Below are 18,607 nucleotides of genomic sequence, written 5' to 3'. Positions count from 1 at the left end.
GCGTGGGGTAGGCATAAAGGCTATCCTAACTATAAGATAAGGCCGGGGACTAATGAAAGAATTTAGAAAATTGGGCAGACTAGATGGGCCAAATGGTTCTTATCTGCCGTCACATTCTATGTTTCTATTTTAGCAGGTGACTTTGCAATACTTTCAAAATATGGCTACATTTACAGAAATTATCATAGAAGATTGGCTTTTTTTCAAATCCCTGCCATAGAATATTTTGTTTTTATCTTTCTGCAGAAAATGGCAATAATTGAAAGTAAAACCCATGTCTTCAAATGTTACAATGTACATGGTCTAGAAATGCTAAGTATAAAACTTGCAATTCTGTCTCAAAGCATTTTTTCTTTCTACTTCCAAGTACTTTTAGCTTTTTGCTGTGTTTTTTTTTTAACTGTACATGAGATACTGTAAGCTTATTATAAAGTTGTTGCATGTTTTAATCTTCTAATACTTTTTTTTTGTTTGTTCTTTCTTCCTTCTTTTAACTTATGTTTGTTTTGTTATTTTTCTGTCACCTCTTGGGAAAATCTGCAAGGAGCTGGTAAGCAGTCTGCTATTGTCTGCATCTTATGTTGCTATACTTGGACTGCTGTGTGTCTGTTTTGTGATGCTGCTTTCCATTTTAATTTTACTCCTATAACGTCGTTCTCATGACTGCAGACTATATGTAAAAATAAATGCATGCAAGTATCATGCTTCTAACCTCTGTAATAAACAAGGCGTTTATCAAACCATCAGGATTGTTGTGTGCTTTAAAATCCACTTGCAGACATTGTTTATTAAAAATCCGTTATGTGAAACAGGTTTGAGTGATAGATGTTAATATGTGTGTCTATATATGTATATAATACTGTATACATACATATACACATGGGATTGAGTCAAATGCTTTTTGGGGATGTACACGCATCTCTAAGAATTGGCATAGTTGTTGCTGGTGACTTTAACGTATGTATTTTTGCAGTTCAGACACACTTTAAACATACCTCTGATCCCTTAATTTGTGTTTGAAATGCTCTTACATATCTGCTTACACATCCACTGCAGGTACCAGACTTGTACTTTATGTCTTTGACAATATCTTTATTTTTGCGTTTTTCAGTTTTTGTTAAGTAGTACAAACAGAAGGAATACCAATAGCGTGCCAAATACAACTGAGCATTTGTAGAAAAGTGAGCACATCTACATAAGAGAACAATCGTTAGGGTTACCTTCTCCCACCCATCCCACGTCCCTCCCCCAGCCTTTAGTTCTTAGAACAATATTCTAGAGCTGTTTTAACAATAAACAGTGATAAAACATAATAGCAGTTTAAGGAAAGAAAGGGAAAATCAATAAAAAATACTTTTTTTTATATCTGATATACTTTACATCTTTGATCCATATGCATATAGGTGCAAGGTTGTACATTTGCTAAAATAGCATAAACGTACATAATAGGGAACAGTACATTTAAATTACTTAAAGGGACTCTGAGCACCATTAATATGCTTTAATTTATTTATAATTTAAAATGTATTTATTTTTGCTCTCTCAAATCTTTATCATTTGTGCCTAAAAAAAATAAATGTTTGACAGAATAAGCCTGCCAACTTAGCCAAGCCCATCACTCCATAAAAATAATTCCTTATCAAATGTAGACACAGAGTTCAGCCATTGAACGCAGAGTGATCTGAACTACAAATAACCTGCATTAGAAGAAGACACTTGGGCAGTCATGTAATAAGGATATCACTACCTGAGCTGGGTGCATACATTTGATAATGAAGTCTTTCTGACTTGAAGGGGTGTAACCAAAGAGGCAGGTTTATGGTGCAGTATTCAGTATTTTTCCATTCGGATAGAGGCTATACAACACTAGCAGGGATTTTCCTCCTGGCCTCCCATTGGACAGGCAGAATTGATCCTATTAAAACAATCCTTAAATTGCCCTGAGCCAGGAGTGTACCTGTAAATCTAAATCTGTAACATTAGATTAGTCCCTCTAGCAGGCTATACCCACTTGTCTTGTGTATGATTGTTTTGTCTGCGGCACGGTGTTTGATGCCCACTGATGCCTGCCATTTTTAGATCAATTACATTTAGATTGCCATTAGTTTGTGATTTATTTATTAATGTTAGCTAATTAATGATACTCATTTAGTTAAATGAAGTATTAAATCAGTTGATGGTGAATAAAGGACACATTAGAGGAATTTTTATCAGCCCTGTTGGAGAGAATTGAGATGACTAAAAGTGACTGAATTTGCTATTGCAAATTTCATAGTTTAATGAATAAATGAATTGTGACTGACATTATTACTCTGAGATAAAGGAGCTCTGTCTTGCTCAGAAATGCTGTTGTCGGCCCTCCCCTCTAAACCCCCCACCCCCTTGATTTCCAACAATGTAAAGGCGTAAGGCTGCAAGGTTTAGTAAGTAAAGGGCTGAATTCTAGCGTCCAGAGCAGAAGAGGAGGAAAGGCCCTAGGCTGAGCATTTTGCAGAAGCAGTGCCCTACGGATTCCTGGTTTTCTGGATTTAGCCCAAGTGCAATCTTCTTATTTTAAATTCGGTGACCTTTTGGGAGACCCAATTTCCAAAACAGCTGCTGTGTAATTACGAACTCCCATGAGCAGTGAGCCTTTATTTTTTCATGACCACATACTGTACAATATAAAGCCTGTAATTGCCTATTCTAGGCTAACGTTTGTGAACCTCATATTTGTGCACACAATGAACATACAAATGTAGAAAAAAATTATTTAAAATTACATATTTCTATTGTATGGGTTTTTATTTTCATCCATATCTCTGTAGATCTCTGTAGTGAAGTTTATTCCTGCAGGAATTACTGGTGAAATGGGCCCCATACAATGTTAGGAGCTGTAAAATAAGGCTAGACCACCAACCTATAACACTTATAGAGCTGCTGCAACCAAATAACAGTATTTTAATAAAACACTATTTTTGGCTAGATTAAAGCTTCCTATGCTGGACCACCCACCTTCCCCAATTTAAAAAAAGAAGCTAAAACGTACCAAAAAATAAATAAAAAGCCCCAGGGCAACCAAGTCAAGGCCTGACCTTCCTTCTCTGCCATCAATCCACCTTGCTGTTGAGGGACGCATGTAGGAGGAGGACATGAACAGGTGATACCTGTCTCAAGCATGCCGTGCGGGCTGATGCCAGACATCCAATATGCAAAGAATTCACATTAGCCTGTTACTATGACCACTTCAAATCACTGAAGAGGGCATGATGCTTGGTGTCCCCTTTGAACCTTGCAGGACAATTTTTTAAGGAATCTTTTTTCAAATGCAACCACATTAATAGTTTATTTTTTTTATTGGAGTTATTCTCATCTGACCTCTAGATGGCAGTGAGCTGATAAGCAGTGGGTTTGGTACCTCGCATTCCAATTTGCCCTTTTTTCACCTTCCTAAAAAGACAATAGATACACATTTCATTTCCTGCTAATATTCTTTGCATTGTTCTATCTGCATGGATGCCTGAAATTGCTGTAATCCAATTCTTTCCAAATTGTTTTATAATCTGAGAGCTATGCAATGCTATTATTGTAACAAGATGACATGTTTTTGTTAAGACAAGTGGCATGCTTGTATTAACTTGCCTATTGTACATTGTCTTATCTTTGTGTTGGTTACAGAACGTATATTTAAATAATGCAGCTATATCATGTTTAATTTGATAATGTGGCAATATACATATTTTGATCTATCATAAATACTTAATAATGAACGTGTTGTGAAGATTAGTGAAATTTTACAGGATTAAGACCACAAATGAATGTTCTGATTATTATTTGTGTTAAGTTATTTAATTTTATGCATACAAATCAAAATTGGTGTTTAGAATGACCCTGATACATATTATTGTGGGGATTTTATACCTAGGTTTGATTATTTTTTGTATATTTTGTATGCGATTGCTTGAATATGCAGAAACAAATTTAGGTATATAATTCTGTTATTAATGAGGACTGCTTACCAAGATGTAGGATAAATTGACTTTTTTTTTTCTTGTTCTTTTATCTGTTAAGTATTGGAGAAATCAGATTGTCGTTTGTCAATGTTTTTATATTGGTTTGATAATACATTTTAAGTTATTAAAAATTTAAATTTCCATGGTTTTCTGATAATTATTGTAGTAGGTTCTCCACTAAACAAAATACCCTTTCAAACTAGCATTTCCTGATTTCTACATTATATATTTTCATAGACAAAATGCCTGACTTTCTGCAATTTGAAAATGAGTGTTCACTCATTTCACTAATTATTTTATTTAGGAAGAACTGACTAGCACCAGTGTAGAGCATATCATTGTCAACCCCAATGCAGCATATGACAAATTTAAGGACAAGAAAGTTGGCACCAAGTGTTTGGGTAAGTCATTTTTCTTAAAACATGTGGTAGAATTATTCTAAAATCTATTTTTTTTCCAGAGCTAAAGCTTGATCCAAGGATAAAATTAAAAGGGTCAATTCAAATTCACACAGTTAAATGCCAATTTCTTTATCATGTGCTATCCCAAAAGCATAGCTACATGGCTGTCGTGATCTGGAAAGGAGCCATCTTCTTACATGCTTGCCAAAGCTCTGCACATCGGATGGCATTATTGTGCCTCTAAAAAAAACAAAAAGACAAACCTATTTAAGTTGATCGCGTTTGTATTCGCAACTAAAAATCATACCTTTGTAATAACACAAGGTGCTTAAGTTAAGATGACACTATAATACAACAGTTTTAGTGCTAAACTAAAATACACTGTGCTGTGAGCAGTGGTAATGTCACTCTTAGTACTGGGAAACTCCGGTGTCTTGTGCAAGACTAACTAAGAAAAGGATACTTTTGTAGAAAGTGTCAGCGCTTCAAAAAATTCTATCCTTAATAGTTAAAAAAAAGGAAAAGTTACTGATATAAAACCAAATGTTCTTGTGGGTGTATTATTAATACACCTGCACGATAGTGAATATGTCTTGATAAAATAGATTAACTGGATACCTGATGTCATCGCCAGGAATAGGCTGGTGTTGATAATCCGCAGATTTGGTATAGCAAAAATTACTATAAGCGGGTAACACAGTTTATTTGTAAATAGAAAAGCGTCTTATTTGTGGTGATAAAAATATAACACGAAGTAATAATAAAATATATCCAAAAGTGGTATAAAATCGTAGCAACTAATAAGTCCAGTACAGGCAGTTGAGCAGTTGAGTTACCCTTCTGTTGAGGCAGCTATAGTAGTAGAAAGTTCTCTCTTTGAGCCGCATAAGGAATAATGCAACCGGAGGGACGTAGGAATCTCAGGCCGCTGGACAATACTGCTGATACCGGAAAGATGCAAGATAAATGAAGAATAAATGAAGAGATGGATCCTCAGCTCATCAACGCGTTTCACCCGTGTGTGAACAAACATATACACTGCCTTAGTATTATAAAAACATTCTTTAAAGTACTTCACAGATGGTACCTAGTTCTAACTAGATTGGCTAAAATAACTCCGACTAATTCTCCACTTTGCTGGAGATGCTTAGCCCATGAAGGATCTATGCTACATATTTGGTGGAAGTGTCCATGAATAATTACATTCTGGGACTCGATATATTCCACTATGTCAGTTTTTTATATAAACCTTAGGAAATCCCCAGAAACTGGCCTACTTCATCTTAAATTGGTCAAAAAAACATCAACTATTGATTCTCCACTGTCTTATGTCTGCAAAAATGATCATCACAAGATCTTGGAAACAAACATCAACGCCAGATTTTACTCCGTATAAAAAACAACTTCTATTCCAACTTCAAATGGAAAGGGGAGTTTCCTACTCAAACAATAACTTAAACTATATTCACCATTACGATCAATCGATTAAAAAGATAAGGGAAACATTGTAATAATTAATTATGAATTGGAAACCTGTAAACCTTGATATACTGTGTCTATATATATCAGTTAACCAGAGAACTATACTAACAATATTATATATATTTAACTATTGTATTGTCTATGTATAATATTTGTCTTTCAATGTTGTATGTATAATATAAAATATAATAAAACATTTACACATTATAATTAGCTTGTAGCATCCTATAATTATGACCTTGCAGTCTCCAAAATTATAAAGTTTGCAGTGTCTGTACAAGAACCCTAGCTGAAAACATGGCTTGTTTCTTATTGAACATTATGCAAGGTTTTTGAAATATTTCCAATGAATGCCAGGTGTTACAATGTAGAAAACCGTATTCATGAAAGAACATTGCAAATATTAACTAAATCCTGGATTCCTCAGAAAAGTGAACCTTTGCCTCCAAGGATCACTCGAAGCATCATAATCAATACAGCCTGCTGCCGTTTTTAGCAAACGTTTGCCCTCTTCCATGGGTTCCCGCTGGGCTCTGAGACTCCTAGTATCTCTGGTGATGGGCTTTTGGCTTCTGCAGAGCTGAACAAACAAATTCAATTGCCATTCATTTATTGAGAGCATCAGCTGACTGAATGGCACACTCTGCATGAAAGTTTTCACAGAATTTACATTTGCCAGCCTGGAACTCTAGTTCTGTGTTGGCTAATTGACACCTCTATGATAATAACAGGGGTGGAGTTACATGCAATCAAAGTAGATAAACTCAGTATTTGCAGCATGACAGTATGAAATTCAGGCACCATGACCATTTAAAATCACTGAAGCGGGCATGGTGCTTTGAGTGACACTTTAAAGTGAATCTTGCTGGACAAGTATTTTTTTTTTTATTTATCAATTTGTATGAGATATTGATTAAACTATTTTCCCCTGGTCAGCTCTGCGCTATCTAGTCAGTCAATGACTATCTGGTCATTATCATGCTGCAAAAAGACTGTCCAACTAGCAATCCTGAGGCCAATCAAGTCATGATGACCTTATAGGAGCCTTAGAGATATCCAGCATTCCCCAATAAAGCTTCCCTGCCCGTAACAGTACCTCTACCATGGAAACCACACACACACATCTCATAGTCACCTCAAATACTTTGTTACAAGACCAACATCCACTTCTCATAATATGCCAAAACAAAAAAATTATATATTTTTGTTGTTGTTGTTGTGCTCTCCTAACACTAATTGTTTGTAGCAGCTCTTTACCTTAGGGCAACTTTAGGCCTAGACTGATTAATGCTTCAGATTGGAATTGATTTGCTTTTGTTGAAAAATTGATTTATTGTTTGATATGATCAGTATCTTACATTTGATTTCTCTTCTAGATTTCTCAGATCGAATCAGCAAGTCAAAGCGAACTGGTTATGAATCAGGGGAGTACGAATTAGTAAGTAGAAGTGTAATTAAAGGGACTATTCATACTGAAAGTGATTCCCCTTTTTAATAGGCTGAAGAAATAATACATTTGTAAAACAGAACTGTAAAAAGACATACTCACATTTTTGAGGTTCCTGTGTTTGCTGCAAATCCACAGTAATTTTTCATCCTATTCAGTTACTCCCATGATTATCCATGTGATTATCACATATCCCATAAACTATTGCACGTTAATTGTTTGTGACATTTGTTATTCAGCTCCCAGTTTGTTATGAAAGCTGTAAACTGTCAAGAAGGTACAACCCACAGTTAGCTTCATTCATGAATAAAGCTTGGTGAGCAAGTTAACAAAAAGATGCATTGCAGCTTCCCTTTACTTGCAATGTAGTTTTATTCTCATTTTTATGAATGAAAGGATGTCTTTAGGGTTCCTCTATTGAACGCATTGTATAAATTACCAAAATTGTTACGTTATTTACTTTTATGTTTCTCTTCAGCTTGGAGAAGGTTCAGGAGTAAAAGAAACTCCACAGCAGAAATATCAGAGGCTATTGCATGAAGTCCAAGAGTTAACTGAGGAAGTTGAAAAAATACAGGTGGGTTTTCTTAACTGCTATATACAGTGGAATATTTTAAACTCTTACCCCCACCCCCGCAATGTGTCTTTAATAGGCCACATATATTATTCTTATTTCATTACCTGTTTTACATAGGGCCCCATACTACACTATACCTCCCGCTGTCAACCCCGCCACGATCGCATTAGGCCCTCGCCATAGTAAAGCATTGCTGCAATGCTTTCCTATGGAGTTTGTGCTGTTGCTGGATAATGTCCTCATGCATCAGTTAGGCTACCAAAAATCGCCTAGCAAGCAGTAAGTGCCTCTAGTGGCTGTCCGATTGAAAGGCCCCAAGAGGAAGTCTTAGTCCTGTAATGTAATTATTGCAATTTCCTTAGAAACTGAAATAATTAACACTTCAGAACTAAGGGGGACAGGGTCACTGAATTTAGACCGCTCCAATGAGCTGAAGTGATCTGCATGTCTATAGTGTCCCTTTAATATAATTATACATAGATTCAATTCTAGGTTTGGCTAATTTGAACATCTCTGCAAAATAATTTTATACCATAAGTTTAGTTCCTAATGCTTTGTTCTTAATTCAATTTGATACCAAGTATATTGTGAAGAATCTTTATTAAAAGATCAGTTTTCAAGAACAAACAGCTGTGTGTCAAAAATGATAATGTAGGGCACAAGGCATAACACCCGAGCAGATAACTTGCCCGACCGCAGACCAGGACCAAGCGTGTTCACGACATGCCGGTGATGCTGGGGATACCTCTTTCGAGCTTCTCCGCCACTGGAAACTCTGCCTCGAGGCTCTGCGGCCTACCAGCGACCGGGCGGGGGAGAGGCGGCCGCTCTCCTACTGCCTTGCCTGGCGGTATGACGATCACTCAAGGTTCCCCCCCCTATGGACCGGCGGGGGTCATCCCGGTCCCCACTGGCCAGCCTAGAGTACTCACGCTGCACCCAACAGACCGACTCCTGCCACATGGAGACTCCGGCTCACTCACCCAAGATGGCGGACGAGCTCCCTGAACAGGGACATGTGCTGCACGGGAAGGAGCTGATACTGCCAATCTCCACAGACGACATACAGCAACGCATAGATGAGGCATTCGAGAGATTCTGGCAGCAACTGGAAGCTAAAATGTTACCCTCACAGTCCAAGACTGAGAGACTTACATCGAAGACCAAGCAGAGGCGGGGGCCTCGGAGTGCCTGGCCTCCTTGCGGGGAAATTACACCAGCCCACCCTGTCACTAACCCACGGGAGCAAAAGGCCACAACGGCTACTACCGAAACACCCAGACTACGGCTTCAGAAACCAGGTACCCGTTTCAGACGCCGGGCAATCCGTGATCCTCGCGGCACTTGGAAGAAAATTGCATCAACCTCATCTGCGGCCCAGACCAGCGGAAACCAGCGACAGACTCCCAGACAGGCCGGAAAGAGCACAGAGGATACCCTGATGCACCTACCGGGGGCCACACAACATAGAGACTCTCCCGCGATACTGAGCAGGGGCAAAGGCTACAGCAGAAGAACCCCACTGCAGCACTCTACAGGACGGGACTATGTACAGCCCCAAATGGGCATTGGTTAGTCGCAAAAGCAGAGTCTGTCTCGGCCATAGGCCTCCCTCCATGCTAGGCCACACATAGCAACATTATATTTAGCTAGCCTAGCCTGATACGTACCACAGCTGGCACACAGAGCAATTTTTACGCTCCATTGTCTTCTTTTGCTTTCATTTATTACCCACGTGACTTAATTTTCTTACACCACAGTTAGTTACAGTTGTAATGCAGAAAGCCCCATTTTGCCAAGCATATATAGCTGATGCCGAAGGCCAGTGGCATAACATATCCAGTGTTAATCCGAGCATGTTATTTTGTATATTTTTCTTAACACTACTTAGCTCCTACCTAGCATATACCATGCTTCAAGCAATACGTTACTCTTCTTTAAACTCGTATTCATCCAGATGTAATGTTCAAACCCACAGTTAAGCTTGATTTCTCATGACTATAAAATGAGCAATTTCCTCATATGACATGACAAAGTATCTTGATGTATGTTCACACTATGACTGTCACTGCTGTCATGGCACCTCAAGTCTATATGTCTATCGTTAACATGTTTCCTATCTTGATTATAAAAACAAAAAACTGTGCTACGTATTTCAATGCCATTCTTATGTTAATGTAGGTTTACTTGCTTGCACCAGCTATTGTGGCAGTGCAAACATGATTGTTCACGCTATGCACGAATAAAATAAAGAATTAAAAAAAAAAAAAAAAAAAATGATAATGTAGCAGTAGTGTACAAAAAAAAAATCATTAGACAAAGGAAATAATTTGCTTGATAGAATTGTGATTGGTCAGCATAAGACCTCAGTGGAAGGAGACTGGAAGAAGGGGGATTGATACCAAGTATAATGCATACAATGATGACCTTTTGGCATAATATCTAGATTGTCAAATATTTTCCATCAATGACCGCTTATAGCCATTGTGTTTCATGAACAGTCGTTGGATAGGTGGGTTCTTCTGTTGATTAACTCCTTAGACCTTGTATTCTTTATATCCTTTTTACGTACATATTATATTTATTTTTACGTACAGAGCACTGTCAAAGACTCTTCTGCAGAAGAGAAACTGAGCCCAGTGGCATTAGCCAAACAGGTAGCTGGTTTAAAGCGGCAATTGGTGTCCACGCATTTGGAGAAATTGTTGGGTCCTGATGCTACTATCAACCTTACAGATCCAGATGGAGCACTTGCACAGTGAGTGATCATTGATTTTGCCTACCATTAGTATATTTTTCCAGTGAGAGGCTAATTAGTTTGTTTAAATGTCAAACATCGTATTAAAGGGACAGTCTCTGCACTTAAACCATTTCATTCACTGAGTTAATCACTGCTGCTTTAGACTAATGCTTCCTCGTTAGTCCAAACAGCACAGAGGGGGGTAGGCTACTTGAGACTATCATTAGCATTAAACAATTAAAAATGTTTTAACACTTGTATTTTGCCATTTTTGGAATATCTGATGATAGTCTCTGTTCATTCTTCATTCTAACATTTTAAAAGCTTAACCAAAGATAGGGAATGCAGCAGACCAACCTAAATATAGTGGGGGGATGCCTTTGTTTTTGCCTAGTCTATGACATCCTTGAGAAATTGGTGGGAAATGCCTTGTCCACATCTGTCAAGTTATACAAGAAAATCTACAGCATTTCTCTGAGACTCATGGAGATAAACTTCCATGATAAAAAATTATCTGATTCTTCTTCTTCAGTTATTTGATCAATAACAGAAAGTTTTCAGTTGCCGATTTTTCCTGAGTCAACTAAAATATCATTGAATGGGTCAGGAGTTTGAGTAGAAAAGGATAGTTAAGCGCAAGTTTGGCTAACCTGTTTATGGGTTCAAATTTGAATCAGATTGAGTGTTAAGTTTAGTATGGAAAAGTTTTCCCAGGTTCAAGGCTATTATACAAAATGTGTCATTTGACACCCACTGTATTTAATTTGTTTTCAATGAGTTTCATTATTTTGGTGATTTCATGCAAGTGTAGGTATAAAATTAAATGTTTTCAACACACTTCTATCACATATTTCAAATACATTATTTGGAATCCTGGATTAAACAAAATCAAACTTCTCTTAAGTTGTTTATATCAAAGTTGAATTTAAATATGCAAAATAATAATAATTTTTTTATCCAGCAGAAGAAAATGTGTTCCTCTACCAGAAAAGACCAAAAAATAACTAAAACAGATACTTGCGTTAAGTGAACAGTGATTGTAAGTGGAGTATTTTCAAAACTGCTAAATTGATGCACATGGAAAACAAATAAATACATTTACAAAAAAGAGAGAAAATACAAGATAGTGTAATATTGCTAAATACAGTATGTGAGAAATAGCAGTATCAGGGGTTTGCACTCACAAGTAAAGAAATTAAAAACATAGAATGTGACGGCAGATAAGAACCATTCGGCCCATCTAGTCTGCCCAGTTTTCTAAATACTTTCATTAGTCCCTGGCCTTATCTTATAGTTAGGATAGCCTTATGCCTATCCCACGCATGCTTAAACTCCTTTACGGTGTTAACCTCTACCACTTCAGCTGGAAGGCTATTCCATGCATCCACTACCCTCTCAGTAAAGTAATACTTCCGAATATTATATTTAAACCTTTGTCCCTCTAATTTAAGACTATGTCCTCTTGTTGTGGTAGTTTTTCTTCTTTAAAATATAGTCTCCTCCTTTACTGTGTTGATTCCCTTTATGTATTTAAATGTTTCTATCATATCCCCCCTGTCTCGTCTTTCCTCCAAGCTATACATGTTAAGATCCTTTAACCTTTCCTGGTAAGTTTTATCCTGCAATCCATGAACCAGTTTAGTAGCCCTTCTTTGAACTCTCTCTAAGGTATCCATATCCTTCTGAAGATGGGGTCTCCAGTACTGTGTACAGTACTCCAAGTGAGGTCTCACCAGTGTTCTGTACAATGGCATGAGCACTTCCCTCTTTCTACTGCTAATACCTCTCCCTATACAACCAAGCATTCTGCTAGCATTTCCTGCTGCTCTATTACATTGCCTGCCTACCTTTAAGTCATCAGAAATAATCACCCCTAAATCCCTTTCCTCTGATGTTGAGGTTAGGACTCTATCAAATATTCTGTACTCTGCCCTTGGGTTTTTACGTCCAAGATGCATTATCTTGCACTTATCCACATTAAATGTCAGTTGCCACAACTCTGACCATTTTTCTAGTTTACCTAAATCATTTTCCATTTGGCTTGTCCCTCCTGGAACATCAACCCTATTACATATCTTAGTATCATCCGCAAAAAGACACACCTTACCATCAAGACCTTCTGCAATATCACTAATAAAAATATTAAAGAGAATGGGTCCAAGTACAGATCCCTGAGGTACCCCACTGGTGACAAGCCCAAGCTTCGAATATACTCCATTGACTACAACCCTCTGTTGCCTGTCACTCAGCCACTGCCTTACCCATTCAACAATATTGGAATCCAAACTCAAAGATTGTAGTTTATTGATAAGCCTTCTATGTGCAACAGTGTCAAAAGCCTTACTGAAATCTAGGTAAGCAATGTCTACTGCACCACCCTGATCTATAATTTTAGTTACCCAATCAAAAAAATCAATAAGATTAGTTTGGCATGATCTCCCTGAAGTAAACCCATGTTGTCTCTGATCTTGAAATCCATGTGTTTTTAGATGTTCAACAATCATATCCTTTAACAGGGTTTCCATCACTTTCCCCACTACTGAAGTAAGGCTTACTGGCCTATAGTTGCCCGACTCCTCCCTATTACCTTTCTTGTGAATGGGCACAACATTCGCTAACTTCCAATCTTCTGGGACTACTCCTGTTATCAATGATTGGTTAAATAAATCTGTTAATGGTTTTGCTAGTACACCACTAAGCTCTTTTAATAGCTTTGGGTGTATTCCATCAGGTCCCATTGACTTATTTGTCTTTACTTTTGACAGTTGAAATAGAACCTCTTCCTCTGTAAACTCACGTGTAATAAATGACTCGTTTATCCTTTTTCTTAACTGAGGTCCCTTTCCTTCATTTTCATCTGTAAATACTGAACAAAAATATTAATTGAGGCAGTCAGCTAGACCTTTATCCTCATCTACATACCTTCCTTCTTTTGTTTTTAATCTAACTAATCCTTGTTTTACTTTTCTTTTCTCATTTATGTATCTAAAAACACAATAGTGCAACCTTTTATGTAATGAATATGGTTAGACTAAGACTCAGACTCACATAAGCCAGACAAGGGGCTCAGCTGAAAAGCACCTAGAGGTTGTAGGTAGCTGGCACAACTTTAAAAAAGTCTCCTCGACACAAACGGTATTGCACAGGTACTAAGTCCCAAAAGTGTATTCAAATAATAAAAGTATATACTGGTGGTCCTCATTTAGCGACCTACCTGTTCTACAGTGGCTCGCATTTGCTACCAGGCGTAAGTGCGAGCCGTCGTGGGGATTCCCTGCTCTGGTGCGCATGTCTATGGTCGGGGAAACTTCCCCGAACATAGACGAACGCACCAGAGCAGGGAATCTCTTAAATCCTCACTTATCGACCAATTTGTTCTACGACACAGGATCGTAGGAACGGAACCCTATCGGTAAGTGAGGAGTGTCTGTAGAATAAAAAAAAATAAACATTAAGCCAGAACGCGTTTCACCTCTTCACAATGAGGCTTCCTCAGTTGGCAATGATTTATCACAATAAAATCAGCACTGGGGACACCATACATTCAATAAAGTCCAATCCGCTTTGTACTTCATTATAGTAATTAGTTACAGAAGTGAGAAGATTTTCAGGAGCTGCCTTCATTTCCCTTGGTTCCCTTCCTCGTCACATGACCGCAAGTCACATGATCAGCAAGTCCACTGGTCAGTCACTGTCCCAATTTTTGTGGCCGTTGCTTCAATCTTTGCCTGCATGTGTAACATTGGAACAAAAATGTGGACACAAATTCAAGCCTCTTATTATTCTCCTCATAACATATGCCAGCGTGGATCGTAATTCGATATACTGAGTTTTAGTGTTTGGGCCGAATGTCTCTCATATTCAAATATGTTAAAATCTGAAAATAAATATTATAAACACAATAATAAAATATGTACTTGCTTGGAATGACCGAACGAGTAGGAATATATACACAATGGTACCAAGGGAGTATTAAAGTGACAGTGCACCCATAGAGAATAAAAGTCCTGTGTGTATGTATATATATATTGTCATAAACATGCATAGAATTATAAAAGTGTAAACTAGTCAAAAGGATATATGTAGATGACATTACATCCATAAGCTAAACACGATGGATTATATCAACTGGGTGGCAACCCTGAAATGGGGTAGTGGGAAAAAAACAACTGATATTGTATTTCTCACATATTGTACACTGTTGATTTTCTTTTTGTATGCGCATCAGTTTTGCAGTTTAGAAGATACTCCATATACAAGTGCGGCCACATATCTTAAATATATGTTTCAAAATTAAATCCAGTTTGGTTATGTTTGAATAAGTATTGGTCTTCAATTCCAAAAAAATATAGCTTTTTTACCCAAAAATGCTGACAGGTGTTCCTTACAATAATTTGGTAGGTCGTTAATAAAAAAAAAAAAAAAAAAATCTTTTTATAATTTACCCTGCATGAAAAAAAGAGTGTGAACAAAACAGATCTGTTTTGTTCCTTTCTCAAATATGCCTGGACTACTGGAACACCTTCATTAAACTGTTTCATAGAAATAAACAATATAATATTACAAGCCCCATTGAAGTAATTTTCTATATCTAAATCCAGTTTCTAATGTGTCCTTTGGGTCATTTTCTTTTAGACGTTTGCTCTCTCAGTTGGATGTTGCCAAAACAAAAAAAGGTCCAGAATGGAAAAGTCCAGGAAAAATTTCTACTCAGGAAACTGGGAACTTGGTGACCTATGAGTTACATTGCCGCCCTGAGCAGGCCAAGTTTTCTCATTCTGCAAAGGTAAGTTAGGAAATGGGAGAGCGTCTGGCATCTCTAAATGGGAGAATATTCAAAAAGCAGACAAAAATTATGTCCATTGTCCGTGTGCATTGCATGCTGGTGACAAATGTAATGCGCTTTGCCTTGCAGGCAGCGTGCCTGCAAGAGGAAGCTTTAGTGCACACCCCTTCTATCTATGTGCTCCCATATCGCTCTACTTCCCTCACCAGTCCAGAGTGTGTGCGCACACATATACTCTGAGCTGCTGAAACAGTCCAATTAGAAGCATTTGATTGGATCTTGTATCTGGAACCAGTAATGTGGATATAGGCGAGAAGAGCCATATGGGAGAATTGGAGGACAAGTCATTCTAATCTCCAAACCAATCTCCTATAACTAATTAGGATTATCTATGTTTGTGTGCTACATTCATGCATGCTTTGGGACAATATCTTGCCAAAACATTAGTTTTGTAGCATGTAGGTTCATCAATATTTTTCATGTTTACCAGAGTTCCAACAAATATGACTAGTTTATTTAGTGCTAGCATATAGAAAGAACACAATTTTGTATTTACATGTCCAACAATTGTATTACAGGTCGCTGAACTAGAAAAGCGTCTGGGAGAGCTTGAAGCTGCTGTGCACTGTGATCAGGAAACACAGGTACGTTAAAATTGCATCGATTAGTAAAATAGTTTACAGTGTAATTAATTGTGTTTAAGATAAATTGTTTTCTTTGTTATTCTAGAATCCCCTTACAGTTGGGCTCCAAGGTTCTAGTTTGATGGTAAGTCCTAGACAAAAGCTGTGCTAACAGCATTGGTCTTGGTGGAAATGTATTATTATTTTTTTTTTTTATGTATATACAGGAAATTGTGATGCCTAGTTTTAAATGTACAGGAACCACAAACTGGTTCTGATATAAAAATGGAGAATGTAATGGCACTTCAGCGCTGCATAATATGTTGGCACTATATAAATAATAGTAATTTAAAATAAAAATACTTAAAAGTTGTTTTTTTGCAGAATATAAAAGTTACACTTTTAAATATCAATCAAAAAGATACAGTTCTATAATTTGTAGATATCACTTTAAATAAAACTGGAAACAAAACAAATATTTTATTTATCAGCTAATGAAATTAAAGGAAAACACAAATGTGTATTCCTGACCCTATTGTTTTAAAAACGCAATTTAGGTGTCTGACCTTGTCCCCCTTAAATATCAAATACTCAGTTTATTGCAGCGCCGCCCCCTCTCCGCCTCTTTGGCAGAGATTATCAGAATTGACAATCTGAGCCAATCCAATGCTTTTCTGTAGAAAAGCATTGGGAGGCTAATGCACATGGGCCTCAAAACGCCAAGCTTGCCTATTAGCATCTCCTCATAGAGAGGCATTAAATCAATGCATCTCTATGAGGAACGTTCAGCATCTCCATGCAGACAGTGGAGAAATTGAGTATCCTTGAACATAGTCTGAAGTGAGTGACTGCCACTGAAGGTGTCCCTACTCAGCAATGTAAACACTGCCTTTTCAGAGAAAAAAAATTAAATGTCTGTAGGGATATACTTTACACAACAGAACAACTACATTAAGCTGTAATTTTTCTGGTGACTACAGTGTCCCATTAAGTATCACTTGACTGGATGGAAATATTTATCTAAAGTCTATCAGATGTTCAGCAATCAACAATAAAAAAAATTTCAGTGCACTTTACACACGTACTCCAATAAAGAGTGAGATATGGTCACTTACAGAGGGTATGTCACCTCCCCCCTATTCAAAATTAGTAATTCAAATATTTCTATGTAATAATAATAATAATAATTTCACTGAACTTCCCACGATATATTATAACAAAGTAGGGACTTGTATTTTTCCTTTGCTTGACAAATGGCAGAGCTACCTTATGTCAAGCTTAGAGCTGTCTCCAGTGATGGCTGAGGGGAAGAGTATCCAGTGGTCTCTCAGATAATCCAAACATGTGCAAGAGTACAATACTGATGTCGGCAGAAAGAAGGGACAGGTTTGGGTAAGTATTATTCACCTTCTCCTGCATCCCTCTGCCACAGAGCAGTCACGGTTGGGGATCTTTGCAAATTATGAAAAGATCTCAGAGGTTGACAGTCACTTTAATAAATTAGAAACTTTATTTACTGCTCTTTGTCAACCAAGGCTTAAACCATTCAGACCTACTGCAAAACATTAACGTTTTTGTTTGTTTGGACATTTCAGGGGACTGTTGAAATTCTACAGGCCAAAGTAAACATGTTGGATGTAGCATCTTTGGACCAAGTGGAGGCCAGGCTTCAGGTAAATTTACAGCATTTATTTAAAACAATGTTTTTTTCAATTTCCATTTTAAAAATTAGTGGGCATATCACAACAGTTCTGGTAGTAGTGTATGCTCAGAAATTCCCCTTCCCACAAGACACACACCCATGTCCCTACACATTCACACAATATCACCGTATGTGGTATAAACGAGTAAACCATTATTTCCTCCAAGCATCACAAAGTATTGTGACCAAGTATGAAACTTGTACAGGTGCAAGTAGCTCCCTTTGATATGGCTCCTTATGCTATTTATTACTTCTGCAGCAGTTTGCTCTATTAACACCTGTCCACTCTGTGAATGTGCAGCTTTACCAACCTGGTCTTGTGGTATAAAACCTTCTTGTTCCGTTTTTTGGTAGCTTTCTGCTGAGGTACATGATCATATTTACAAAATATTATCACTGTGTAATTTCCTGCATCAAACTTAAGATTGCTTTTCTTTAGCCCCTATATATGTCTTACCAGTGACTGCAGTAACATTTAATAGTCTGGACACCGAGAGGAATGGCAGCATAGACAGTGAGCTCCCTGCAGGCCCTGCTTTAAAACCTCGCTGAACAGCGTGTCGAGTGCAAAAATGGGGAAATCCCACAGGGTAACGAATGCCGCCAAACCCACTGACACCCCGAGGGGGTCCCCGGCCCCGTCCATAAGGCACTACCTTACTACTCCGGCGGACCTAGCTTCACAGGCCTCTAACGACTCCGAGGCCGCGGACCTCACCCAGACGCCTGCCTGGGGGGGGGGAGCCGACCCCACAAGGAGCTCCAATGAAGCCTCCGGACTGGATGCAGATGATCAGCAATCTACCGACTAAGGCGGATCTGAAAGAGGCAAACCATGCTCTGCAACGATCCATCAC

General features: G+C 37.8%; 1 protein-coding gene across 1 annotated transcript in view; it reads left to right on the top strand.

Annotated features, from left to right (window-relative positions):
- DCTN2 (dynactin subunit 2) overlaps nt 1-18,607 on the top strand; it is a 48,410-nt gene that overhangs the window by 18,805 nt on the left and 10,998 nt on the right. Inside the window, exons 3-10 of the mRNA XM_063427481.1 lie at nt 4,297-4,393; nt 7,252-7,313; nt 7,801-7,899; nt 10,497-10,657; nt 15,275-15,425; nt 16,004-16,069; nt 16,155-16,193; nt 17,644-17,721. Coding sequence (XP_063283551.1) covers nt 4,297-4,393; nt 7,252-7,313; nt 7,801-7,899; nt 10,497-10,657; nt 15,275-15,425; nt 16,004-16,069; nt 16,155-16,193; nt 17,644-17,721 — 753 coding nt within the window. The remainder of the gene's footprint in view (nt 1-4,296; nt 4,394-7,251; nt 7,314-7,800; nt 7,900-10,496; nt 10,658-15,274; nt 15,426-16,003; nt 16,070-16,154; nt 16,194-17,643; nt 17,722-18,607) is intronic.

The sequence above is a fragment of the Pelobates fuscus genome, chromosome 1 (genome assembly GCF_036172605.1).
Source record: "Pelobates fuscus isolate aPelFus1 chromosome 1, aPelFus1.pri, whole genome shotgun sequence".
NCBI classification, from domain to species: domain Eukaryota; kingdom Metazoa; phylum Chordata; class Amphibia; order Anura; family Pelobatidae; genus Pelobates; species Pelobates fuscus.
Note: the sequence above shows the minus strand (reverse complement) of the source record. Positions and strands in the feature narration are given on the sequence as shown.